Raw genomic sequence first — 26,871 nt, 5'->3', positions numbered from 1 at the left:
TCTGGGTTTGAGCCCCGTGTTGGGTTCTGCACTGACAGGAAGGAACTTGTTTGGGATTCTCTCTCTGCCCTTCACCCACTCACGTGTATGTTCGTGCTCTCTCTCTCTCAAAAATAAATAAACATTAAAAAAAATAACATGTATCCATGTTTTGGTAATAGTTTTTTAAAGAGCCAGTATATATAACACTGAAGAAAATGTTTTGAGTCTTTCTAATACATACCTATAAGGAATTATAGATAAAAGATGAATTCTAATGAACCTCTGGTACATGTTACACACCGGCTATGGGAAAATGCTTTATGGGATCTAGAATTACACATCTTTAAAAACAATGCAAGTTAAATTTTCATGATATTTGCTGCCTCATCATAGTATTAAGTAAAGAGTGATTCAGAAAGAATTAAACACTTTTAAAAATGTATTCCTCAGTAACTGGTTATGTCTGAATATATAGTGAAAGCCAAATTATAAGGGCATTCACAATTGTTTCTATAATTTTGCATAGATTGAACAATATCACGCGACAACATTGAGCAATATCATGGGACACCTGTCGTCCTGTAGTCTTAATTCATTGCAGACCCTTTGTAGCATGTCATTATTAGTGATAGTAATGACAGACACATTGTGTTCCTTCATCTCAAAACAAGGATAATAAAAATGGAAGATGCATAGTTGATGTATTAACTAAAATGAGTAATTTGAAAGCATTCAATTCTTCTGAATCATCCCGTAGTATCAGAATGTGTATATATTCTTGTCACGGACAATTTGAGAGAAATCGAACTAAAACATCTATTGTAGATAGAGGGGAGATATAATGATTCACTGAGGAAGAGCTCACTTGCATGAAATGATCTTAAGACACAATTTTTAATGAAGTAACTAGTGTCCTTAATTTTTTTAATGTTTATTTGTTTTTGAGAGAGAGAGAGAGAGAGACTGAGCATGAGTGGGGGAGGGGCAAAGAGAGAGGGAGACACAGAATCCGAAGCAGGCTCCAGCCTCTGAGCTATCAGCACAGAGCCTGACATGGGGCTCAAACTCAAAAACCGTGAGATCATGACCTGAGTGGAAGTCGGACATTCAACTGACTGAGCCTCCCAGGCGCTCCATAATTTCCTTAATTTTAATAGAGGTTTTTAATTCCCTTAAAGAGAAGTAACAAAAGACCAAAAAGTAATCATGCTTGGTCTTTTATTGAGGAATATTATTTAATCATCTTTAAATCATCATCTAATACCTAAAACTCAGATTTCCAAATAGTCAATATTAGACCTGTTCACTTGGACACTTATTTTGTAGATATTTGATATGTTATTAAGTCTGGCTGATACTATAATTTTAGTTACTTAATTCCTTAACTTAAAGTTACAAAAAGTTTAAGATCTTAGAAGTCTTTTTAAGACCTTGGGTAAGTTTTTTCACCTTTTTGAAAGGTTTTTATTTGCAGTATAGCATATCCATAGAGAAGTGCACAAATCGTAAGTTACAGCTTATTGACTAATCAGCATTACCTGTATAACAACCATTGGGGTATCTTTTTACAGGAGACTTTGCAGCAATTGATCATGATGTCATTGCCAAATGTCTTAATCATTGGCAAAAATCCTTTTTCTGGTAAGTATTAAAATTAGCATAATGTGATAGTCTTAACTTTGCATAATGCTATAATGCTTATCAAGATCTTGCTTATTTATATGAATACAATGGCTCTAGGTAAAATCAGAGGTGATATTCCATTTTATAAAGAGGCAATAAGCTTAGAATATTTGTAATGTGTAGGACGGAACAGACATTCATTTTACGTAAAGGCCAGTGTTGTTTTAACTCTACCACATTGATACTTTCCTGTAATGATTTTTAGTATCTCATTATAAACAATATAGAACATGATTAAAGGAACATAACCTTAGAAAAGAAGTGATTTTGAAATAATTTCTAGGTTTGTATTCATACATCTGCTATCATTGCCAGAGCTGTTTGAATCTTAAGATTTTAGTGATTGATATTGTAGTTTAAATTAAACTACTTCTAAAGAGAAAGATGAGAAGCAGTTTTCTTAGGTCATTTAAATTATTTTTCTCAGAAATTTCTGCCCTTTGCCAGGTTTTAAATGTGACCTGTTCAGAGTTTTAATTTTTGAACAACTAGGGAAATTAGCAACTACTAACAAATTCAACAATGGACTTACTTTTTCAGGCTGTCTGTAATCCAACTCCAAGTATATCTTCTCCAAACCCCACCCTCCATTCTCATTCAAAACACAAATAAAGCTGAAATAAAAACTAAAATCAAGCAGCTGCTTTTCCTGAGGAAATTACCACTTAGGTGAGGTGAATCAGTTTAGACGGTCTTTAGAGATATTCTGGGATGTTTGACTATACAAATTAAAAAATGAAAAAAAATTATATGTGAAATGGAATTATTTTCAGTTTCACATGCATTTAATAATTACCTAGCAAATTATAAAGACCAGGAATATAAAGAAAATGGTCTGTACTCTGCAGAATCTTGTGTTTTGGTGAGAGATGCACAGATGACTGGGAAACCATGTAATAATTAATACAAAATAGAGCTCTGTAAAAGTATTAAGGCATATGAAATATGGAGCCGTTATTCTTATAGTTGGCAGATAAGAGAGGGTTGGGGACCACTGGTGGCTGGTTTGGTCAGGGAAGACTACACAGAGATGTTAGAGTGGTGTCTAGGATCATGATTTGTAAGTAGCTCACTAGAGGGATGGTGTCCAGGGAAGAAAGACAAGCAGAGAGAGTAACAGAAGTGAAGGCAGAGGAGTGTAGATGTGTATATATTTGGGGAACGGTGATCAGGTGTGGCTAAGAAAATAGATTGTTTCCTGGAGAGTAGGAGGAAATGTTTGAAAAGAAGGTTTGGACTTTATTATGGACAGATTGGCCTGATAGTGAAATTCTGCCCAAAGAAATGACTTTTTTTTTTGTCAGATGTATATGTTTTGAGAAAATCTGAATTGAGTGCTGTTGCACAGCAAATGTACTATCCAGTTCTGTTACAGACCATTAATTTTATCCAGTTTATTATAAATGTTCATTTTTACCAGCCTGGCTGTAACATTTAAGGTTTGGATTCTCATGAGTCTACACAGTGTAAAGCCATTTAAATTTTATAGGTAGATGGATCATATATGTGTTTTAGAAAGAGAACATTAATAGACCTAAAAAGAAGCCAGACTTATGAGGAACCATTTTGACTGAATTTATGGCATGCCCCTATATCAGCTGTTCTTCATTTGGTATAGTGGTGTGGTATAATAATTTATGGAAAACTAGTGGATTTATAATTAGCACACTTTATTGGATAGAGCATTGAAGCCCATTTTGTCTATACTGTAACCCTTCAAAATGGACATCCTTGGTCATTTCTTCTGCTGTTACCACACTGTGCACACAGAGCTGCTTTTTTGAATTCTTCACTGTACTTGCAGACTTAATCCTTGGGTCAAGTTGCTGTGAATAGTAACTTAACAATGAATTCTACCAATGTAAGAAAGAGAGTGGAACTAAAGTGAAATTTAGTACTTAGCAATCATTTTTATTTCAGAACAAGGCACAGAAGAAGTTAAAAAGTTGCTTTTACTTTTACTGGGTTGTGCAGTTCAGGTAAGTTAAAATATTTCTTCATATTTTCATTTTAATAACTTCTTTATATATTTTTTCAGGCTGTAGTTTTTGAAAGACTTAAAGATGGGCTATTGCTTTTCAAAGGCTACATTAGGAACTTTTAAATAACTATAAACTAAGGACATTTTGAAGGAAAACACTCTGTTACTTCATTTCAAACTTTAGTTATATTATCAGCTAGCTGTATCATTTAAAAACTGTGTATATTTTTTTAATTCTGAGGCTTCTAGTAACCCCAGGTTTTTCAAATTTTCTTAGAGGTACTCTTAAAAACTTCTCCCAAATATCCTTATGATTTATGTGTTTATGTATGTGTGCTACAGAAGAGAAAGGATTAGCAACAGAAAGAGGCAGAAATTATGAAAAACGTTATTTAGGAGTCTGGGTTATTATATTGCCCTTTTGATAACTGATTATAATAATAAGAGCAGGCTGTGGCTTATTGAAAGCCTACTTTCTTTCAGGTATGATTCTTTATATAGGTTTCTTGTAATTTCTTTTTTCACATGAAGAGGTTGGTATTTAGGTCAGGTGATATGTAAGTTCCCCTAATGAAGACATTTGTGAGAGTAGGAAAAGAGAACTGTTAGCAATTACGGTGGAACTGCATGTGTAAACTGGGACTGTACCTGACAAACCAAGATGGTTGCTCTAGATTCGTATTTCCAACAGGCCAGAGAGTTAAGATTAAGCTCTTGTCTGACTTCAAAATGTATTTCTCTATGCTGATTTTTCCTTAAATCAGCCATTTTTTGGATGAGTGATTACAGTGTTAAACTATCTCAGTTATTTGTGGAATGAATTTATTTGTAAACAAATAAATATTGTGACCGTAAGTTTTTACATACATATGCCAGAAATTATATATCCAAGAGAGTGTGGTTTTTAGAGCTGATTGCTTGGGAGCTATATACTTACACATCGCATGTTATTTAAGTTTCATGCTGTGTAATATACAGGTGTTTACTTTATAATTGTCTAAATATTAAGCAAATACAGTGTTTATAGTCATTGCTATTCTAATTTGGTCATCAGATCCTAAATTAGAAACACAGCCTTAATTATTTACAGCTTTAAATACTTTCTTTGCTTTTAAAAATACCCACTACTGGGGCACCTGGGTGGCTCAGTTGGGTAAGCGTCCGACTTCAGCTCAGGTCATGATCTCATGGTTTGTGAGTTAAAGCCCTGCATCGGGCTTTGTGCTGAGAGCTCAGGGCCTGGACCCTGCTTCGGATTCTGTGTCTCCCTTTCTCTCTGCCCCTCCCCTGCTTACACTCTGTGCATTCCTCTCTCAAAATAAATAAACATTAAACATTTAAAAAATAAAAAATAAAAAAAATACCCACTACTGATGAGCGTTATGTAAATTTAAGTAACATAGTGACAGCATAAATTTGGTTGTAACTCCTGGTTACTGTTTGGTTATTGCTGGTTACGAAAATTGACAGGAGAAACAGAGCAGAACTAAGGACTTTTTATGAACAGTTTAGGGAAAGCCTAAATAAAATATTAAAGAAACCATTATTACCATTTGTAAAAGCAATAAAAAAATATTATAAAATCTAAGCTGCTAACCCCTACCCTATTTTCTATAATTCTCTAGTATCCTATATTTAAGATAGAATTTAGATTTCATCCTGTAGGTATTTGGGAGCTGCTGATGCTAATGACATCAAATGGGTAACAATCAGAATCTCCCTGTCAGCCCCTTTAACTGCCTATATGAACAGTGTGAAATCTTTGTGGATACTGAAGAGCCAAAATGTACTTCAGGAGAAGAAACTGTTGACAAAGCTAAATAGCCAACAAGTATTGTTTAAACACTGTCTAAAATGTAATCTCAATTACAGAAAATCTATTCCTGTGTAATTCAACAGGTTAAAAGTCTGACATTTAATGTTATAACTTGCATAAATATGTTTTTCCACATCAGGATTAGTTTTTTGTTATACTTGTGATTCATAGGTAGAAATAGCAAGTTAAAGTTTGCTGATATGATACTAAAGTTCAAGAATTCAGTAAGCCACAAGTTTTAAAAGATGCTATATTCATAAAAAGAAATAGAAATGGAAAGAAGCATAAGAAAATTGGAAAACATTAAGACTTTTTTATCTTCAGTTATACATAAATATAAACCACAGGAATAACTTTGAATACAAAGAAGATTGTTCAAGGCCAGGGCTTATATATTTTCATTATTGACTAATTAAACCAATCCAGTTCCACCAGAATCTTGTTCAGTGGGTAACAAATCTTCTAAACCAGTTCTGAGTATTAGCTAAAATTTTTATGGACACATAGCTCTGCATCTGAGCCATGAGATAGTTGAGAGAAGATTCCCAATTTCTTTCTTCAAAGACCATGTAAAATTCAGCAGAACTTAGGTTTATATTAGTGCTGACTCTTCAGTCTCCAAAAATATTATTTATTTTGGACTTTCACCAGTTTGCATAGTATTGAAAGTAACTGAGTGTCAAGTGTGATTGGAATTAAAATTTTGATCTTTATGTGTGCCCTCATAAGCAATTACAAGGCTCATATTTGATTCAGAAAACTGTTTTTGAACTTGCTCAGCTTGAAGGCTACACTCTGATGTTTTTCTACCAGTTATCTGTAAACCATCTTAAAAACATTTTAGAACATTAATTATTCCATTACATTTGGGGAAATAATACATAGCTTCTAGTTGAGGCATTTATTTTTCTGAGAATACATGAAAATAGCAAATGTAGCTTAATATAAAGAGGGAATTTTTTTGCTGAAACTTTTTTTTTTTTTGTCATGGGAAAATTTATACCTAACATAAAATTCACTGTTTTACTAAATTTTTAAATACAGTTCATTAGCATTAAGTACATTCACATTGTTGTGCAGCCATCACCACTACCCATCTCAGAACTTTTCTCATCTTCCAAAACTGCAACTCTATACCTGTTAAACAGTAATTCCCTATATCTCTTTTACCTCCAACCCCCGGCAACCACCATTCCACCTTGTCTTTATGAATTTGACTAATCTAGGACATCACATAAGTGGAATCATACAGTATTTGTTCTTCTATAACTGATTTACTTCACTTAGCGTAATGTCTTTAAGGTTCATCAATGTTGTAGCATGTGTCAGAGTGTCTTTCCTTTTATGACTACGTAATATTCCATTGTATGTATATACTACATTTTGTTCATCCACCCATTGATGGACACTTGGGTTGCTTCCACTTTTTGGCTATTGTGAATTATACTATTGTAAATATGGGTATACAAATAGCTGTTTGAGTCACTGCTTTCCGTTTTTTTGGTGTCTATCCAGAAGTGGAACTGCTAGATCATATATGGTAGGTCTGTTTTTAACTTTTTTAGGACCTGCCATATTGTTTTCCATAGTGTCTGTTCCATTTTACATTCCCACCAACAGTATATAGAGTTCCAATTTCTCCATATCCTCGCCATCATTGATTATTTTCTATTTGGGGTTGTGGGAGAACCATTCTTTAAAGAGGGAATTTTAATTTTTCTATTTTTATTTATTTTACATGGCTTATTTTGGTTTTACTTTTGATGGAACTATGATCTCTATTCTCTATTCAGTCATCAGTGTTCTTATTCTTACTGAAAACATTGCATGTGTTCCTCATTTTACTGTTTTATTGTTCAGTAGCTTGTTTTGGGTACTCTTTCCTTATTTTTGTATGATTTTTAAACATAAACCTGTTTTCTTTAATAAGAGAAAGCACTGAGAGTACTAAGTAAAACTATAAGGAATTTGAGAAATAATATATTAAGAGATGATACTCTGGTGAAAGATGCAGAACTTTAGGGTTAATGCAGTTCTCCCCACCAGGCCTCCAACTTCCTACCCACATAATTTTTCTGCTCTTTTCCTATATCCCAGCTTCCCAGATATTCTTAGAATATCATGGTAATCTGCTGACTTAAGTATCAGTTGCTATTATAGAGTTAGAAATAACTTTAGTGCCCATAACACATTCAAAACTTTATATAAAGATAAAAGAGAGCTTCATTTTAAGTGGAAAAAACAATTTGTAATGATTATTTAGTCTTCTTCACAAGAGTCTTCATTGCTGGAAGTAAAATTATTTATAGGTCTATTTTTAACACCATACTTTTTTTTTAATGTATATTCATTCGAGATAGAGAAGGAGAGAGAGAGAGAGAGAGAGAGAGCGAGCGAGCGCATGAGGGGCAGAGATAAGGAGACATAAAAACTGAAGCAGGCTCCAGGCTCTGAGCTGTCAGCACAGAGCCAGATGCAGGGCTTTAACTCAAGAACCACGAGATCATGACCTGAGCCGAAGCTGGACGCTTAACCAATAGGAGCCCCAACACCATACTTCTTTATTTATGCTCTGGAACTGGGCTGTCAATACAGTAGCCACTGCGAGCCACATGTGGGTATTTAAATTAAAATCAATTACTATTAAATAAAATGAAATTTTCTTTTTAAAAAAATTTTGTAATGTTTATTTTTGACAGAGAGAAACAGCATGAGTGGGGGAGGGGAAGAGTGTGAGAGAGACAGAATCCTAAGCAGTCTCCAGGCTCTGAGCTGTCAGCACAGAGCCCAATACGGGGCTCGAACTCACAAACCGTGAGATCATGACTTGAGCCTAAATCGGACACTTAACCAACTTAACCAACCACCCAGGATCCCCTAAAATGAAAATTTCAATTTCTTAGTTGCATTAGCTACATTTTGGTATTCAGTAGCTGTATACCTGTATTGGACAGGTATATTGGACAGCTGTATTACTGTATTGGACAACACTTAAATAAAACTTTGGTCTGATAATTGAACTTCAGAGTTGTATCTTCTCTCATTCTCTTTTCCATCTTGATAGTCTATCCCTCAAGATCCTACAACCTTCATTCTGCATTCTTTAAAAAAGCCTAACCTATTTATGAAGCATATTTGGAATTCTTGAAACTTATAGAGTTTGAATAAAGATGAGATTTAGTAGAAACTGTGGGTATTTTAAGAGTAAAAGAAGAAATCTCATTGATTTGTGTTGAGACTGTGTTAAATGATGAGCTCTTAAAGATAGTATAAATAAAGAAATAATGGCTATAGGGCTTAGAAAAGGGAGGTATATGTGTTGAAGGCATACAAAGATATGGCAGTTGAAATCGGGGGACCCTTCAGTGAGTCATAGTTATCATAACCCTGCCAATTTTATATGATCATTCACTCAAAAACTATATATAGGTCAACATCTTTGGAAGCATTAAATTTAAAAATTGGGCATATCGTAACTAAAAAGGTAGTTAATATATACCACAGATGTACTATCAGAAAGTTATTCTTAATTGTCACTAGACCTATCACATACTATTTACTAGATTAAAAAAATCTTATTTTTAAATTGACTAGTTTTAATCCCATTCCCCCAAAACTCTGATTTCCTAGTCACAGCTAGAAATTGTACATTCTCAGGAATTTAATTTTAAAGTTTATTTATTAATTTTTGGCAGAGACTGTGCAAGTGAGTATATGTGTAGGTGGGGGGGCAAAGAGAGAGGGAGAGAATCCCAAACATCTCCATGCTGTCAGCACAGAGCCTTTGATCTCACAAACTGTAAGATCATGGCCTGAGCTGAAATCAAGAGTCAGATGCTTAACCTGCCGAGCCAACCGTCACCCCATAATTTTAATATTATTATGTCATTCTAATAATTTTGTTTTTATAGGACACAGAACTTTTTGCACTGATGGGAATGTGTTAAGTTAAATTGTAGGCAATGGAAGTAGAATGTTACGATTTGATATAATAAATACGTAGAGTGTAAATCATAACCTTGCTAAGTTTCTTAATGATCTAAGAACCAATTTTTCTTTTTGTGAGTCTATTCTCTTCACTAGTAGTTTGGTAATTGGCCCAGGAGATGCAGCTTAAGCTAGACAAGGCAGTGCTTTCTATTTTGTATGCACTTCTCATTTGGTAGCTGCAAGAATACATTTATACTAGCAGTTGGATTGTAGTTTAAGAGATGTAGACCCAGGAGGCAGAAATACTAAGATGCATGTTAAACTGTTACTTAGTACTGAGAAAGAAAAAGATTAGATTTACATCATAATATTTTTAGTTTATATAGATTTTTTTAAAGTTACACAATAAATGCTGCATTTATTCCACTTGATACACGTATACTTATATATATATATATATATATATATATATATATATATATATATATATATTCTTAAATTTTGTCCCTGGTAACTTTATGTTACTGTAGAAACAAATCAAATATTTATTGTACTACCTTATAAATGTTGAACTGGGCCACAAAAGTAGGTTTCTTTTATTAAGATTGATAGGATGAAGATGTGAGAATGGATTGTAAGCTTGAAGTAAAAATTGCTTACAGTTTTTTTTTTTTCCAAGAAGAAAGGCTGTTTTGTTTGATGATAGCCAAAGACTGACTGAGCTTTTTGGCTGTATTCCGAATTCTGCCACTGACTCACTGTGTTTTTTGGCAAGTAACTTATCCTCCCTGAAACAAGTTCTTGATTCTTTACTTTTCTGTTTGTAAAGTTAGCATAATAATATTGTACTGACCTCACATGGGTTGTGTAATGGTTTCCCACTTTAGAACTTTACAGCATAAAAATAGTATGGGTTTTCAGTGCCATGCTTTTTAAATAAATATTTCTAAATTGTTATCTTTTTGTTAAGTGAGTATATTAGACCATTTAAATGCAAAACCAACAAAACCCTCATTGTAGTGTTCAAAACATAACCAAACTTTTTGGCCTATTGAGTTTTTAGTTATTTACAACATATTAAGGACTATATCCCATAAAATGTGAATGATTGTTTTATTCATTTCTTTTAGTGTCAGAAAAAAGAAGAATTTATTGAAAGAATTCAAGGTTTAGATTTTGATACAAAAGCAGCAGTTGCCGCACATATTCAAGAGGTAATAACCTATATACGGTTTTTATATACTAATTTTTATAAAGCTTGTGGTGTGTTTATATGTCCCCAAAGACTTGAAGTCCTATGATGAGCAAGAACAAATCAAAGTCAGATTTAGATGAACTCTGCTATTAGACAAAGTGTCTTCTCTTTAGAGATAGTTTCTTAAATGAATCCTCATGGCACAGTGCTAACTAACTACAATGTACTGTTGCCTTTATCCATAGGGACATTAGGTAGAAAGTGTCTGAGGAATGAAGTGTATGTCTTTGTTAGACAGCACAGAATGAACAGTACATAGTAAATAGAAGCAGCAGAAAATGGATCACTGCCTGTAATTCAAAACTAATGTGAAGTAAGATGATAACCCGAGTACTAAGTCATTCCAGTGATTTTCTTTTGAATGAATGGACACAGTATAATTTTTATTGAAGATGTTACTTGAATTATAACACATTAGTCATTTTAACATCTATATAAGAACTCAAATCTAGGACATATTGTGCAATATTAAGTAATTGATACAGTTAACAGATGGATTTTAATTTCTGCATCTATCTAGTCTTGAGCTTTTAATCTTGTGTACTTAAGAGGACTTTTTAGAACTAGATCATGTTAAATTTTACATGTTGATTAGAGAACTAAGATAAGAGAGAGAATTTTTAAATAGTAAAAATTAGTAGTGTTTAAAATAATTCTCTATTTGAATAACCTGTGTTCTGTATATCATCTTTTCTCTGTTAGCATTCATAGAGCCCAGCCTTCTTGTCAGTAATAATGTTGTCAACAGTAAGCATATTAGTACTCCACAAGATACCAGGGTTTTTGTTTTTGTTTTTGTTTTTGTTTTGGGAGTTTCCCCTTATATTTATTTGTTTATGCTAGCTTTGTAGTTTGTATTTTATTTTGAATAAATGCTAAGTATTGCAAGTTACTAAATTTGCCATCATTCTTGAAAGTGTTTTTTTTATTATTATTATTTTTGCGGTTTCTTGTGAAAGTTAAAGCAGAATATCAGAATCACAGTGAGAAATGGAAAGCAAGAAATAAGTATTTCATTTATATAACTTTTGCATTTTTTAAAAATCTTTATGTTGGTAGCCCTTTTCTACTAAGGTTCTGGGACAGTGTCATCTACAGAATCTGTAAAGATGTAGCTTTTCAAGTATAAAAGTGCAATAACATATATCCTACAAGATTAAAAAACTTGCTTTTGAATCCAGCACAATTTAGTCTTACCTAAAGAAAAATTCATTTGATTTTGTTAAAGCAGTTATCAAACATGTCAATATTACCTTCCCCTAGTAATGCCTGAATTAAATGTTTTGCTTTTTAGCTGACAGGAAAACAAATATAAATTTTTTATTTAAAGATTATATTTAGTAAAAATAATTCTTAGTATTAGCCTTTTTACCAGGTCTTCTTTAGGCATCATATTTGCTTCTCATTTTTATGATATGGACTGTATGATATTTAAGCTAATATTGCAGTAAAGTGAAACCAATTTTTAAGTATTAGCCATTTAGAAAAATTGCTGATTTTGATTTCTTTCCTAAAGGTAACCCATAATCAGGAAAATGTGTTTGATCTGCAATGGATGGAAGTGACTGATATGTCTCAGGAGGAAATAGAGCCACTCTTGAAAAATATGGCATTACATCTAAAAAGACTTATAGATGAAAGAGATGAACATTCAGAGGTTTGTAAATTCCTTTCAGAATATTGTGAAGGTTTGCTTTCCAAAAAAGGCAATTTCAGAGGGTTTTCAAATTGATACTCTGTTTCTTAGGGACAGGTAATAAAGTACTTTATGTCTTTATTTTTTGCAACACAGGAACAAAAAAGGATATTTAAGAGCCCCAAATCACCAGTAAAGAGATTGCAATTAGATATTCTTTTTTCCATTCTTTTAAATTATTATTCTGATTTTGTTCCTTTGTGTTTTTTTAAGTCCTCTCCATAGCTCTGGCAACAGTACAATAGTGTGAAACTGAAAATACTGTTGATGCAAATGGAAAAATCATTGCTTCGAAGCATGAGAATTTGCTTAAAGTTAATTTCTTTTATTGCCACATTTTGAGGTTGGAAAAATAAGTGTTAATAAATGGAGAATAACAGGTGTTCTAAATAAAATGTCTCACAAAAAGGTCTCAAATTTTGTAGTCAGTAAATGAGGTGTGATTTTAAAAAAGAATTATTATAGGCTCCTGTAAGAGTACTTGGCTTTTTTAAAAGAGTAAAATTGCACCAGGATTTTTGCCTGCACTCTCTGAAAACAGCTAATTTTATAGGAGTCTAGACTTCAGTGCATGTGATGGTGAGTAATATTTTGTTAATAGCAGACCAAAGTACTCTGCCATTCAGAAGAATGTATAGCTTTGATCAATTGTTCCATTTACATGGGAGAGACAGTTTTGAACTTATTTATAGAGAATTTGATTACTCTTTGGACTAATGAAAGACTTGTTGAAAGACTAATGAAAAAAGAAATTCCTAAAGGTTTTTTTTTTTTCTGAACAAAACTTTCATGTTAGTATAGTTGGGAATTTTCAGTTTTTTTTCAGGCATTACAAGAGAAGAAAATAGAGGAAATAAACAAATATTTTAGAGTGACAACTACATTTTTTTTTAAAATCTAAGACAGGTCAAAAGAAGAGAGAATTGAAAAATGTCCCTAGTATACACCAAGCTTATCCTGAAATACTAAGATTATTTTATTTTCAGTCTGAGTTTTGACCCATGTGCTTTATCTTCTTTTTATATTAACATCTTTCTACTGCTTTATTCTTTTTCTGAAACATTCTTCCATTTTTATTTCTTCTATTTGTATTTTGATAAGGTGTCCTCCGACTTCTGAGGGCATGTATGAATTGTTTGATCTCACTCTGTGAAGTTATTAATGTTGGGTGAAGAAGGATATTATTTTGGAGAATGTGAACAAAATATTTGTCATTATATGATCTACGTCAAAACTAAGGAATATGAAACACTATAGTGATTGTTTGATGTATTATCCTATCATGCCTGACTATGCATTTTCATTGAATTTGTTTTTTTAACAAGCGAAAATTGGTCGTGTTCTCTTGTCTCAAGCTATTTGGGAAACAAGTTGCTAGCTGGTTTAAACCCCGTTCTCTAGGGCAAAGTTTTTCAGTTTGGGCCACCAGTGGACTAATTAGAAAAGATCATTAAAAATAATTGTGGGGCATCTGGGCGGTTCAGTCAGTTAAGCGTCCAACTCTTGATTTTGGCTTAGGTCATTAATCTCATGGTTTGTGAGTTTGAGCCCTGTGTTGGACTCTGCACTGACAGCATGGAGCCTACTTAGGATTCTCTCTCTCCCTCTGTCTCTGCCCTTCCCCAACTCACATTTGCACTTTCTTGCTCTCTCATAATAAATAAACATTTTTAAAAAGTAATAATTGCGAAAAATATTAAGTGTAATACAATAATACATAATGTAATAACTTTGTGTTATTCAACTAGATTGAAACAAGTTCTTATTTAGATTTTCCCTTTAGCTCTTCTGTTTTGTCCTCCAAAATATTTTAATATATTTTTCCCTCTAAAGTATTTATTTATTTACTTATTTTAAAATTTTTTTAGTATTTTGTTTTTTATTTTTGAGAGACACACAGAGTGTGAGCAGGGAAGGGACAGAGAGAGAGGGAGACATAGAATCCAAAGCAGGCTCCAGGCTCTCAGCTGTCAGCACAGAGCCTGATGCAGGACTCAAACTTGTGAACTGTGAGATCATGACCTGAGCTGAAGTCAGACACTTAACCAACTGAGCCACCCAGGCACCCCATAAAAATATTTTATTTTATATAAAAATTTTATGTAAAAAAAACAGAGGAAAGTTTGGTGTCACACTGAATAAACACATTGAAAGCATATGTATGGTTGTGGTTTGTAACTTCTCTACAAAACTTACCAGGCATGCCAGAGGAAAGAAAGAAGGAGTAAGTATCATATTCATAACATTTTTTGGAACGCTTCAGAGTACAAAATGCATCATGCTCATTTTTAAGTGCACAGAAAGCTATAATAAAATTAGACTTTCAAAATTACAAATAAAAATCTGTACATAAGGATATTTTTAAGGCCCTTCCATGTGCATAGCACTATGTAGAAAGAAGAATGGAACTTCCAGGAGAAGAACCATCACAGCAGGTGTTACACATAGGTCTGCCTCTTTTCAGCTTGCAGACCCATCTCCTTGTAAGGGGAAGGTGTCACTCAGGTTGAAGAGGGCCATAGGCGTCACTAGTGCTCCTTGTCCACACTATGCTTATCACAAGCACCATGCTAAAAGAATAGAGTAGGGGGGCGCCTGGGTGGCTTGGTCAGTTAAGCGTCCAACTTCGGCTCAGGTCATGATCTCGCAGTCTGTGAGTTTGAGCCCCACGTTGGGCTCTGTGCTGACAGCTCAGGGCCTGGAGCTTGTTTCAGATTCTGTGTCTCCCTCTCTCTCTGCTCCTCCCCTGTTCATGCTCTGTCTCTCTCTGTCTCAAAAATAAATAAACATTAAAAAAAATTTTTTTTAAAGAATAGAGTAGGATTTGCAGCAATAGCCTGAACTGCAGAGCTAATGCTGCAGACATAATTTTTGCTCCTATCCTGCTGATGAGGGCCAGGAATGTGCCTACCAGGTCCCCTGCGGTGATGTGTCAAAGATCCAGGCCACACTGTGCTTGCTGAAGCATTCCCATTTGCAGCCAGTAGAAGAGAACTATGGATGTGGACACAGTGATCCTTTTCTCATAAAACTGGTATAGAAGTCATAAAACTGCTATTCTGACACCAACATTGACATTCATAGCTACACAGGTGGGCTCTGTGCCAGTTCAGGCCAGGTTGGATTGGTAGAATCATGCAGGGCTACCCTGTAGCTCATAGCCACTGATGCAGGAGAACTCACAGGTGGCTCTTACTGCTGCTGCTGGAACATACCATGTAAGTGTTTTCTATTGTGTTGAGTTTACCTTTTTGTCTGACTTTAACTTGAAATATGCTAATGTCGTTAGCTCTGTCATAGACTACTGGCTCTTGTGACCTACTAGAAAATTTGAGTTGGGGAGGGGGGAAACACCTTTTAGAATAACATCAATTAGAATTGTTTCTGCTTTGTATCTTCCCTTGGGAGGGTCTCTGCAGAACCCAGACTGTCAGCTTATTAAGTTAAGCAATACATTCCTTCACACTTGGCCACTTAATTCTAGAAGGTTCCATAGCCACAAAGGTGGCTACTTGGGTGCTCCAGGCCTTTTTGCCCATACATGTATATCCTGGTAAGCGGTAGTATCCCAGGAGTTAAAGCAGGCACCATTTATGCACTTAAATACCCTCCATTTGGTGGCCTGGCAAAAGTAGGACATTACCTTTCAGTCAGTATTAAGAAGCTTCAGGCTGCTCACAGGATGCCCTTCCTTGTCAAAACAGAGCCTTTTTTTTTTTTTCTGTTTTGATTCATCTTTTGTTGTAATTGTTTTACTAGAATGTATAGTGTGTAGAATGTATAGAATGTATCACTCTGTTTTTAATTACTTTTCACTTTTTATTCTGGTTAAAATTTTTCTTAATGTTTGTTTTTGAGAGAGAGAGACAGATTGTGAGTGGGGGAGGGGCAGAGAGAGAGGGAGAAACAGAATCTGAAACAGGCTCCAGGCTCTGAGCTGTCAGCACAGAGCCCACCGCAGGGCTCATACTTGTGAACCCTGAGATCATGATCTGAGCCAAAGTGCGACGCTTAACTGACTGAGCCACCCAGGCGCCCCTTAACTTTCTTATTCTTAATTCCTTGTAACATGTATTTCTTAAATCCTCTTCTTTTACTAAAAACCAAATAGGAGATTTTAATGAATTTAAGATCTCTTTATTGTCACTGTTTATTTTATGCCAAGCTTTGTGTTACGTTTTAATATACTGTCTTTGTAAGTCAGTATAATAACCTCATCTTAATAGATTGAAGATACTTGAACTCAGAGAAATGAAGTAATTTGCTGAGTCTAACTCCAATGCCTGTTTTCCTGTTGTATAAAACCTTTGCCAAAGTCCATGAATGTGCTCGCACATCTCTGATTCTTTTCCTCAATTGGGAGTTCTGTAAGAATTATTAAATCATCTGAATTTTTTCTTTGCTTTGATACATCTTTTTATGTTCATACCTGGATGTATATTAATAAATGTCTGCTGTTTGCAAGATCCTGTGCTAAGAGTGCTTGGGAGCAACAAAATGACAAACTTTCAAAAAAGGATCAAAGATCATTACAATCTAATAGGGAAGTTATTTTAATAAAATAATTGAGTTTTGGGGGCACCTGGGTGTCTCAGTCAGTTAGGCATCCAACTTTGGCTAAGGTCATGATCTCAGGGTTTGTGAGTTTGAGCCCCGCGTCAGGTTCTGTGCTGACACCTCAGAGCCTGGAGCCCACTTTGGATTCTGTATCCCCTTCTCTCTCTGCCCTTCCCCTGCTAATGTGCTTGCTCTCTCTCTCTCTCTCAAAAATAAATAAACATTAAAAACTTTTTAAAAAATAATTGAGTTTTTAAATTTTTTAAGTATTTAAAAAATTAGTTGATATAGTGTTATAGGAGTTTCAGGTGTACAGTATAGTAATTCAACACTTCCACACAACACCTTGTGCCCATCACAAGAAGTGCACTCCTTAATCCCCATCACTTATTTCACCCATCTTCTCTCCCCCCCGCCCCCATACACACACCTGTCTGGTAACCGTCAGTTGATTCTCTACAGTTAAGAATGTTTTTTGGTTTGCCTCTTTCTCTTCTTTTTCCTCTTTGCTCATTTGTCTTGTTTCGTAAACTCCACATATGAGTAAAATCATATGGTATTTGTCTTTCTCTGACTTAACTTCGCTTAGTGTAATACTCTCTAACTCCATCTACATTGTTGCCAATGGCAAGATTCCACTCTTTTGGATGGCTGAATATTACTTCATTGTGTGTGTGTGTGTGTGTGTGTGTGTGTGTATACACATACCACAACATTAGCCATTAATCAGTCAGACATTTGGGCTGTTTCCATAGTTTGGGTATTGTAGATAATGCTGCTATAAACACTGGGGTGCATATATCCCTTTGAATTAGCATTTTTGTATCCTGTGAGTAAATACCTAAGAACGGTTTCCTTATGTCTTAAAATAGACATAATGCCTGTATTGCAGGTTATAGTATTGGATGAAATCTTGTTGGAAAATCCTCTATCTAGGAGTTCAATAAATATTCATTCCCATTTCTTTTTCCCCAGAGAGTGGGCTATAGTTAGAGAATGGCATGGTAGTGTTAAATTAGAAAGTAATGATGACATTTAAGGCCTTATTTGTAGTTTCATTCTGAGTAGGAACTCTATAGAGTAGCCAGGAAAATCTGGGCAGAAAGGAGGAGTTGAGTGGTTAAAGGTTCAGGCATATGTATAGGTGCCAAGGGAGTAATGGTAGTAAAGGAGGCATGGCACAAGAGAGGAATGGTTCCTTCATTGGAAAAATCTGAATATATTGAATAGAGAGCAGATGTGGAGTTGTAAAGAGAAAAGGAACTGATGAGAAGTCACATTCTATAGTTTATCAATAGGCATACTGGAATCTGTGAAAGCAATAGTTGAAAAGACCTTGATTCAGGTGCTGAAATATATCCCAAGGATAAAGAAATGAATTCTGATGGGTGGTTTTTAAAAAAAGAAAAAGAAGAAGAAAAAAGAAGGATAAAAGTAATGATTCAGTGAGGGCATTAGAAGACTTGGTGATAAGAAAACAAAAATGGTGATTTCATTGTCCCAAGGTAGTTACCCCACCTATTCTGCCTGGAGTAAGACAGTTGAAATTACTAACAAAGACAATTTCTGTTTGCCCGAGAAGTTTGAAAGAAAAGCTGAGTAATTGGTTTAGAATAAGAATTTTTCAATAAAAGGAAAATTGGAGGAAAATTATTGAGTCAGGTAAATGTAGGTTAGGTAGCCCTTAAAGTTCATGTTTAGGGAGAGTAGAATGAGATTTATGTCCCTTGGAGAGACTCTAGAGAAAGGAATAAAGGAAGCATTGAGATGGGATGCAGATTAGAACTAGTCTTAAGAAAGAGAACATAGAAAGGATATGAAGTCAAGAGGCTGGCCCAGGAGTCTTGGCATTGCTATTAGTTTTGTGATCATGGACAAATCAATCTCTGTGCCTCAGTTACATTACTGCAGAATTAAGAGATTAAACTAGGGTTGCCTGGGTGGTTCATTTGGTTGAGCATCTGACTCTTGATTTTGGGTTGGGTCATGATCTCGCAGAGCCCCCTGTTCAGGCTCTGTGCTGACAGTGCAGAGCCTGCTTGGGAATCTCTCTCTCTCCCTCTCTTTCTGCCCCTTTTCTGCTCTCTCTTGTGCGAGTGCATGCTTTCTCAAATAATAAATAAATATTTTTAAAAAAGAGAGAGCAATTGAACTAAACCTCAGAGGTTCTCTTAGGTCCCGCTGAGGTCCCTGTTTACAATTCTAGAGCAATGTTGTGTGAAAATGGCAAGATTGCATTTCTGTGCTAATACAGTAACCACTAGCTCCATGTGGATGTTGTATACTTAAAATGTGGCTAGTGTCACTAAGGAACTGTATTTTTGACTTTTTAAATTTGTAGTTAACTATTTGTGCTATTGGCTACCTTATTGGACAGCATGGTTGTAGCCATATTGCGCTTGGGTTAATTTCTTTCCTTTGTCAACAAGTATTTTACACCTTTCCAATAGTTGCTATCTAGTATAGTTATTTTACCACATTTGATTCCTTTATTAAAATATTAGGGAGGGAAAAAAGTATTAAGTCTTATTCTAGTGTTATCTAGTAATAGCTAATCCATGAACTGTTGCGTGAAACTTTAAAAAAAATTTTTTTAATGTTTATTTATTTTTGAGAGTTAGAGCACGAATGGGGAAGGAGCAGAGAGGGAGACACAGAATCCAAAGCAGGCTTCAGACTCTGAGCTGTCAGCACAGAGCCCAACATGGGGCTGGGACTCAAGAACTGGGAGATCATTACCTGAGCCAAAGTCGGCGCTTAACTGACTGAGCCACCTGGGCGCCCCTGTTGCATGAAACTTTTTAAAAAGATAGCTGAATATCACAAAGTTAGATATTTTTGACCAATGAATTGTTTTGGTATTGCAGTATAGTATTTAAACTTAATGAATAGTGTTGGTGTGTTTAGTTCTCTGATATGTAGAATACTAACAGTGATTCTGTGTTTATTTTCATATTTCCTTAGACTATCGTAGAACTCTCTGAAGAACGGGATGGTCTTCATTTTTTACCCCATGCCTCTTCATCTGCACAGTCACCCTGTGGTTCTCCAGGCATGAAGCGAACAGAAAGTCGACAACATCTGTCAGTGGAACTGGCAGATGCTAAGGCAAAGATAAGAAGGCTTAGGCAGGAATTGTAAGTTGCTGATTTTCAAGGCTTATTGAATTTACACGGTTGCAAAGGTGACCTAAAAATGTTTTTCGTCTTATGGAATATAGATCAGTTGTTTCAGCTGCTAGCATGACTCTCAGTCAGAGTTCTCACTACCATTTGTTAAAATGAGAAAAATAAATAGACTGGCAGAAAGTTTTCCTAATCCTAAATCTTACCAATTTAAAGGTTGTCCTTTATTCTGAATTTATGTCCTTTTTATCTTTCTTATATTAAAATGATCTTTCTTTTATAAAATATTGTTCTTCCTTGGCAAATTTGGGTCTCCTTAATCTTTGGGGGGTCTCCTTAATTTTTTTAATTTTTATATTTGAAATCTAAAATACTGGCAACCACTGGTTGCCAGTCAGGCAATAAGGTCAATAAGTTTAGCTCTTTTACAGGTCATTAAGTTTAGCTCTTTTAAAATTAATGTTATAAAAGAGTGAATTGTTGGTTTACAGTATTACAAAAAATAATTTTGTGTTATATTCTGTGTTGAGTAATTAAAATGCCTGAGTCATAGGCTTAGACATGGTAAATATTCATATTGGTTAGTGATGATGAAATTACATTTATTTAGCTTTAAAGATAATTTGAGAAAAGTCAGTATAAATTTCACATATGCATTCCTTGGTGAATCACATGTAAAGACATAACCAGTCTCTGCTGGAGATATTTTGTACTGTAAAAAGAACAAAGGATTTTTATATTTGGGGCTTTTTTTCTTCTCTTTTCTTTTCTTTTCTTTCTTTTCTGTCTTTTTTTTTTTTTTTTTGGTTTGTTTTCCTGGAATTTGGGTTTCAGAGTATAGATTTAAAATTTAAAGCTACAATATAACAATTAAGTTTATTTACAGATTATTTAAAACAGTTAGTTTAAGAAAGTGATTGAATATGCAAGGTAGAAAAAATATACAGTCTCTAGGAAAATTTGAAAACAAAAAAACTACAGCTTTCATTGTGGATGTCTGTGCTATTATGTATCTATTGAAGTGAACACGCCCAGGATATTCTATAAACAGCTGCACCAGGAAAATTAGAGAAGAGATTGCTGTTATTAGTTTGACTGGCAGTTAATGGATAGCCTAAACAGTGCACACTAGTTCGTTCCATATAATTTAGCACAATCTTCTCTAGTCTTTAGATAAAGCATGCAATTAGAACTGCAATGATGGCTGTGAATTCATTTAACATTTTGCACTATATTAGAATTTGATTTTTAAATGAAATTTACTTGGCCATGGAGTGTATTAAAATTCCAAACAACTTAAAGAGATTGGTAAAATTTGGTTTCTCATGTGCTGACTGGAAAATGTAAATGAATATTATTAATGAGTAAATAAATGTGTCAGATACAGCAGATATTCCCAATAACTAGCATTTCATCAAATACCATCTTTTGTCCTTTGAAAATGTGTTCCTTCACAGATATCTTTTATTAACATTTGTTCTAAGTCTTTTTGTTGGGATAGATCTTTACTGAAGTAATGAAGCATGGAAATCATGGTGGATAAAAATAGTTTAGGTTGCCTTCTACCTAATGGAAATAAATAATTGTAATGAGAACATGCAAATTAACTAATAGAATATTACTTACAGGTGGTACATTATACTATAATTGCTTTTGGTTTATTAACATGCAGAGTAAAAAATATAATTTGCAATTTGGATGGAAGAAGTAATTCCTTATAAATTTCACTTTTATGTAGTAGTTAATACCCTATCAAAGACTTCCTTTAATAATTCTCTCTGTGTCAGCCTAGCAAAAAACATGTTTGCTACAGACCATGATTAATATAGATACTATTATGCATTATCCTCCATTGTATATTGATTGCATTGTAAGAAGTTAAGCTTCCAAGCTAAATTTGGTCAGGTCATCACACTACAGCAAGTTAGATTTGAACAAAGTCGAGAATATGGCCCACTACTAGAGTAGCAGTCAAGAAACTACAGTGTGTGCACCAGACCTGCCACCTCCCTCCCACTGCTTGCATTTATAAATAAAATTGTACTGAAACAAACAAACAAAAAAATAGTTCTCTCTGTTTCCATGGATCCCATATTTTCAGAGTTTTTCTCTCATACAAATTAATAACTCTTTTTTTTCCCATAATTACCTACCTTTATTTTTTTTAATATGAAATTTATTGTCAAATTGGTTTCCATACAACACCCAGTGCTCATCCCAGTAGGTGCCCTCAGTGACCATCACCCACTTTCCCCTCCCTCCCACCCCCCATCAACCCTCAGTTTATTCTCATTTTTTAAGATTCACTTATGGTTTGCCTCCCTCCCTCTCTAACTTTTTTTCCCCCTTCCCCTCCCCCATGGTCTTCTGTTAAGTTTCTCAGGATCCACATAAGAGTGAAAACATATGGTATCTGTCTTTCTCTGTATGACTTATTTCACTTAGCATAACACTCTCCAGCTACATCCATGTTGCTACAAAAGGTCATATTTCATTCTTTCTCATTGCCAAGTAATATTCCATTGTATATATAAACCACAATTTCATTATCCATTCATCAGTTGATGGACATTTAGGCTCTTTTTATAATTTGGCTATTGTTGAAAGTGCTGCTATAAACATTGGGGTACAAGTGCCCCTATGCCTCAGCACTCCTGTATCCCTTGGGTAAGTTCCTAGCAGTGCATTGCTGGGTCATAGGATAGATCTATTTTTAATTTTTTGAGGAACCTCCACACTATTTTCCAGAGCGGCTGCACCAGTTTGCATTCCCACCAACAATGCAAGAGGGTTCCCATTTCTCCACATCCTCTCCAGTATCTATAGTCTCCTGATTTGTTCATTTTAGCCACCCTGACTGGTGTGAGGTGATATCTGGGTGTGGTTTTGATTTTTATTTCCCTGATGAGGAGTGACTCCAGAATTGGACCCACAAAAGTATGGCCAACTAATCTTTGACAAAGCGGGAAAGAAAATCCAATGGAAAAAAAGGCAGTCTCTTTAACAAATGGTGCTGGGAGAACTGGACAGCAACATGCAGAAGAATGAAACTAGACCACTTTCTTACACCATTCACAAAAATAATCTCAAAATGGGTAAAGGACCTGAATGTGAGACAGGAAACCACCAAAACCCTAGAGGAGAAAGCAGGAAAAAGCCTCTCTGACCTCAGCCGCAGCAATTTCATACTTGACACATCCCCAAAGGCAAGGGAATTAAAAGCAAAAATGAACTATTGGGAACTCATGAAGATAAAAAGCTTCTGCACTGCAAAGGAAACAATCAACAAAACTAAAAGACAACCGACGGAATGGGAAAAGATATTTGCAAATGACATATCGGACAAAGGGCTAGTATCCAAAATCTGTAAAGAACTCACCAAACTCCACACTTGAAAAACAAATGATCCAGTGAAGAAATGGGCAGAAGACATGAATAGACACTTCTCTAAAGAAGACATCCAGATGGCCAACAGGCACATGAAAAATGCTCAACGTCACTCCTCATCAGGGAAATATTAACTCTTTTTTAAATAACAGCTTTATTGAGGTAATTTATGTATCAGAAAATTCATCCTTTAAAAATGTAATTCAGTGGTTTTTAGTATATTCATAGAGTTGTGCAACCATCACATAGTATCTAATTTTAAGATACTTTCATCAACCCCAAAGAAACCCCATTCCCATTAGCAGTCATTCCTTATTCCTCTTTGCCCTTGGCTCTTGGGAACCTTTAATATATTTTGTGTTTCCCTGGATTTACTCATTCTGGACATCCATTAAAATGGATATGGCCTTTTGTGTCTGGCCTCTTTCACTTAGCATAATGTTGTCAAGGTTCATCCATGTTGTAGCATGTATCATTATGTCATTCCTTTTTACAATAATAATCCATTATATGGATATACCACCTTTTGGTTACCCCTTTATGAGTCGATAGATAATTGGAATGTTTCCACTTTTTGACTATTATGAATAATGCTCCTAAGAACATTCATGGTGAACATTTTTATGTGGGCATATGTTTTCAGTTTTCTTGGATATATACTGAAGAATGGAAATGATGGGCCATATGGTAGCTCTGTGTTTAACCTTTTGAGTAACTGTCAAATTATTTGGCACACATTTTTACATTCCCACCAGCAATGTATGAGGGCTTCAGTTTCTCCATAACATCAACAATACTTCTTATTATATACCTTTTTGATTATAGGCATTCTAGTGGGTATGGAGGGATACCTCATTGTGGTTTTGACTTGCATTTCCCTGATGACTAAAGATGTTGAGAGTATCTTTTCATGTGCTATTGGACATTTGTATATCCTCTTTGGAGAAATGTCTTTTCAGATCCTTTGCCCATTTTAAAATTGAGTTGTGAGATAAACTTTTAAGTGGATGGATGAAATAATGTGAACCCCTGGAAGTGTATTAGAAGTCAGTATAGCTTGCAGTTGAAACCATAGGAGTTTTGGTCATTTCTGACTTAGAAGAGAAATGGGAGGTGTGTCAAGAAGATTTCATAGAGATAATTACATTTCAACCTAGGCATTTATTGGGTATTTTAAAAAGGAACTGCAACAAGTTCAGTAGGCTATAAGGACAAGCATTACAAGAAATTAAGTTGAAAATGAAGGTGTAGATACGTGGAAGGTCATGTATGCAGTACTCAGAAGGTTGGACTTTAAACAGTGGGGATCAGTGGAAGATTTTTTTGAATAGGAGAATAACATCAGTTTTATGTTTTAATGAAGAGATGCTAGCCTAGTAGTTGACTTTTTTTTTAATCTAAGTCTAGTGGTTGACTCTTGGTGAATGTTCATATTGAAAAAAAATGAATTTCGGAGGCATACTGCCTGAGTGTGAATCCTGGCTCAACACACTCCTTCACTGAGTGACCATTGCCAACTTACTTGATCTAAGGCTCTCAGTTTGCTAGCCCATTAAGTAGAAATAATAATTGTGCCTACTGTAGTGTTGTTGTGTGTGGTAAGTATCTAAAGTGACCAGTAAATTTAAGCTGATATCATTGGTACTTTTTTTAGAGACTTATGTGAGGATTGAGTGCTTGGCAAAGTGAAAAGTGCTTAGAAATGTGCCTGACACAGATAGTAAGAGCTTGATAATTGTTAGCCAAAAGATGGGCACACCACATGAAATCAGCAAAAAGGTCAGAGAATTAATATATAGAGGAGGAGTAGAGAACCTTATAGTGTGAAGTTGTGGAAGCCAAAGGAGAGAGGGTGTCAAGAAGAACTGAGTTAATTGTATTGACTTCTTGTAAAAGATCCAAAAATAATCCATTGGATTCATCACTAAGGAGGTAACTGACTCTACTGAAAAACAGTATTAGTAGGGAGGTGTAAATGGAAGCCTTGTTGTTGGGGATAGAATGGGCAACTGGGTGCAAAAAGGAATTATTATTTTTTTTTTAAAACGTTCATTTATTTTTGAGACAGAGAGAGACAGAGCATGAACAGGGGAGGGGCAGAGAGAGAGAGGGAGACACAGAATCTGAAACAGGCTCCAGGCTCTGAGTGGTCAGCATAGAGCCCAACGCGGGGCTCGAACTCACGGACCATGAGATCATGACCTGAGCCGAAGTCGGATGCTTAACCGACCGAGCCACCCAGGCGCCCCAAAAAGGAATTATTTCTTAATGAGGCTGGAACTCATGGATAACTGTTCTGGAAAAATTATTTAAATTCATACTTCACATACATCAAAGTGAACTTCAGATAGATTAAAGAGTTAAATGTAAAAAATGAAATAATGGTGAAAGAATCAGAAAGAAATACAAATGAGTATGTATTTGTTCTCTAGATGGTGAGGAGCTTTGCAAGAGCATAAGAAGTATTTATAAAAGAAGTGGTTCCTCTATTTGTATAAAAGATGCTAAATATGTAAACATCCAGAAAAAAATAAAATTAAAAGCATTTAAATATCCTTCAAAGAGTTAAACAAAGAATTTTTATATGACCTAGCAATTCCACATCTAAATATATTCCTCCAAAATTGAAAACAGACTCAAAACAGGTATTTGTATGCCATTGTTCATTGGAGCATTACTCCCAATAGCCAAAAGATGGCACCAACTGAAGTGTCCATGAACAGATTGTTAAATAAACAAAATGTGCTGTTAGTATACAATGGAATATTTTCAGACATAAAAATGATGAAATTCTACTACCTGCTATAGCATGAATGAGTCCTGAAAACAGTTTGCTAAGTGAGGTAAGCTATATACAAAGGACAAATGTTGTATGATTCCACTTAAAATCTTTAATAGGCAAATTAGGAGACTGGTATATTAGGGAGTTGCTAGGGGTATGGCAGAATTGGAGACTTACTGCTTAATGAAAACAGAATTGTTTGGGGTGATGAAAAAGATTAGGGAACAGGTTGTAGTGATAGTTTATTTAATAACATTGTAAATGTAATTAGTGCCACTAAATTTTCTTTTTTTTTTTTAACTTGTTTTTATTTTTTTAATTTACATCCAAATTAGTGCAACAATGATTTCAGGAATAGATAGATTCCTTAGTGCCCCTTACCGATTTATCCCATCCCCCCTCCCACAACCCCTCTAGTAACCTGCAGTTTGTTCTCCCTTTTTATGAGTCTCTTCCGTTTTGTCCCCCGCCCTGTTTTTATATTATTTTTGTTTCCCTTCCCTTAAGTTCATCTCTTTTGTCTCTTAAAGTCCTCATACGAGTGAAGTCATATGATTTTTGCCTTTCTCTGACTAATTTCACTTAGCATAATATCCTCCAGTTCCATCCACATAGTTGCAAATGGCAAGATTTCCTTCTTTTTGATTGCCGAGTAATCCTCCATTGTATATATATAC

At 34.8% G+C, this 26,871-nt stretch overlaps 1 protein-coding gene and 1 pseudogene across 7 annotated transcripts in view; one reads left to right on the top strand and one right to left on the bottom strand.

Moving 5' to 3' along the window:
- The window catches only part of CCDC88A (coiled-coil domain containing 88A), a 139,136-nt gene that overhangs the window by 45,316 nt on the left and 66,949 nt on the right, over nucleotides 1-26,871 (top strand). For all 7 annotated transcript variants that reach the window (XM_019425061.2, XM_019424998.2, XM_019424929.2 and 4 more), the window contains exons 4-8: nucleotides 1,554-1,623; nucleotides 3,586-3,644; nucleotides 10,523-10,606; nucleotides 12,164-12,304; nucleotides 19,865-20,037. In XM_019425061.2, coding sequence (XP_019280606.1) covers nucleotides 1,554-1,623; nucleotides 3,586-3,644; nucleotides 10,523-10,606; nucleotides 12,164-12,304; nucleotides 19,865-20,037 — 527 coding nt within the window. The remainder of the gene's footprint in view (nucleotides 1-1,553; nucleotides 1,624-3,585; nucleotides 3,645-10,522; nucleotides 10,607-12,163; nucleotides 12,305-19,864; nucleotides 20,038-26,871) is intronic.
- Nucleotides 15,156-16,680, bottom strand: LOC109272911 (sushi repeat-containing protein SRPX-like; annotated as a pseudogene).

The sequence above is a fragment of the Panthera pardus genome, unplaced genomic scaffold (assembly GCF_024362965.1).
Source record: "Panthera pardus isolate Hobbes unplaced genomic scaffold, ASM2436296v1 HiC_scaffold_25, whole genome shotgun sequence".
Lineage (NCBI taxonomy): Eukaryota > Metazoa > Chordata > Mammalia > Carnivora > Felidae > Panthera > Panthera pardus.
This window is presented reverse-complemented; position numbering and strand designations above follow the sequence as displayed.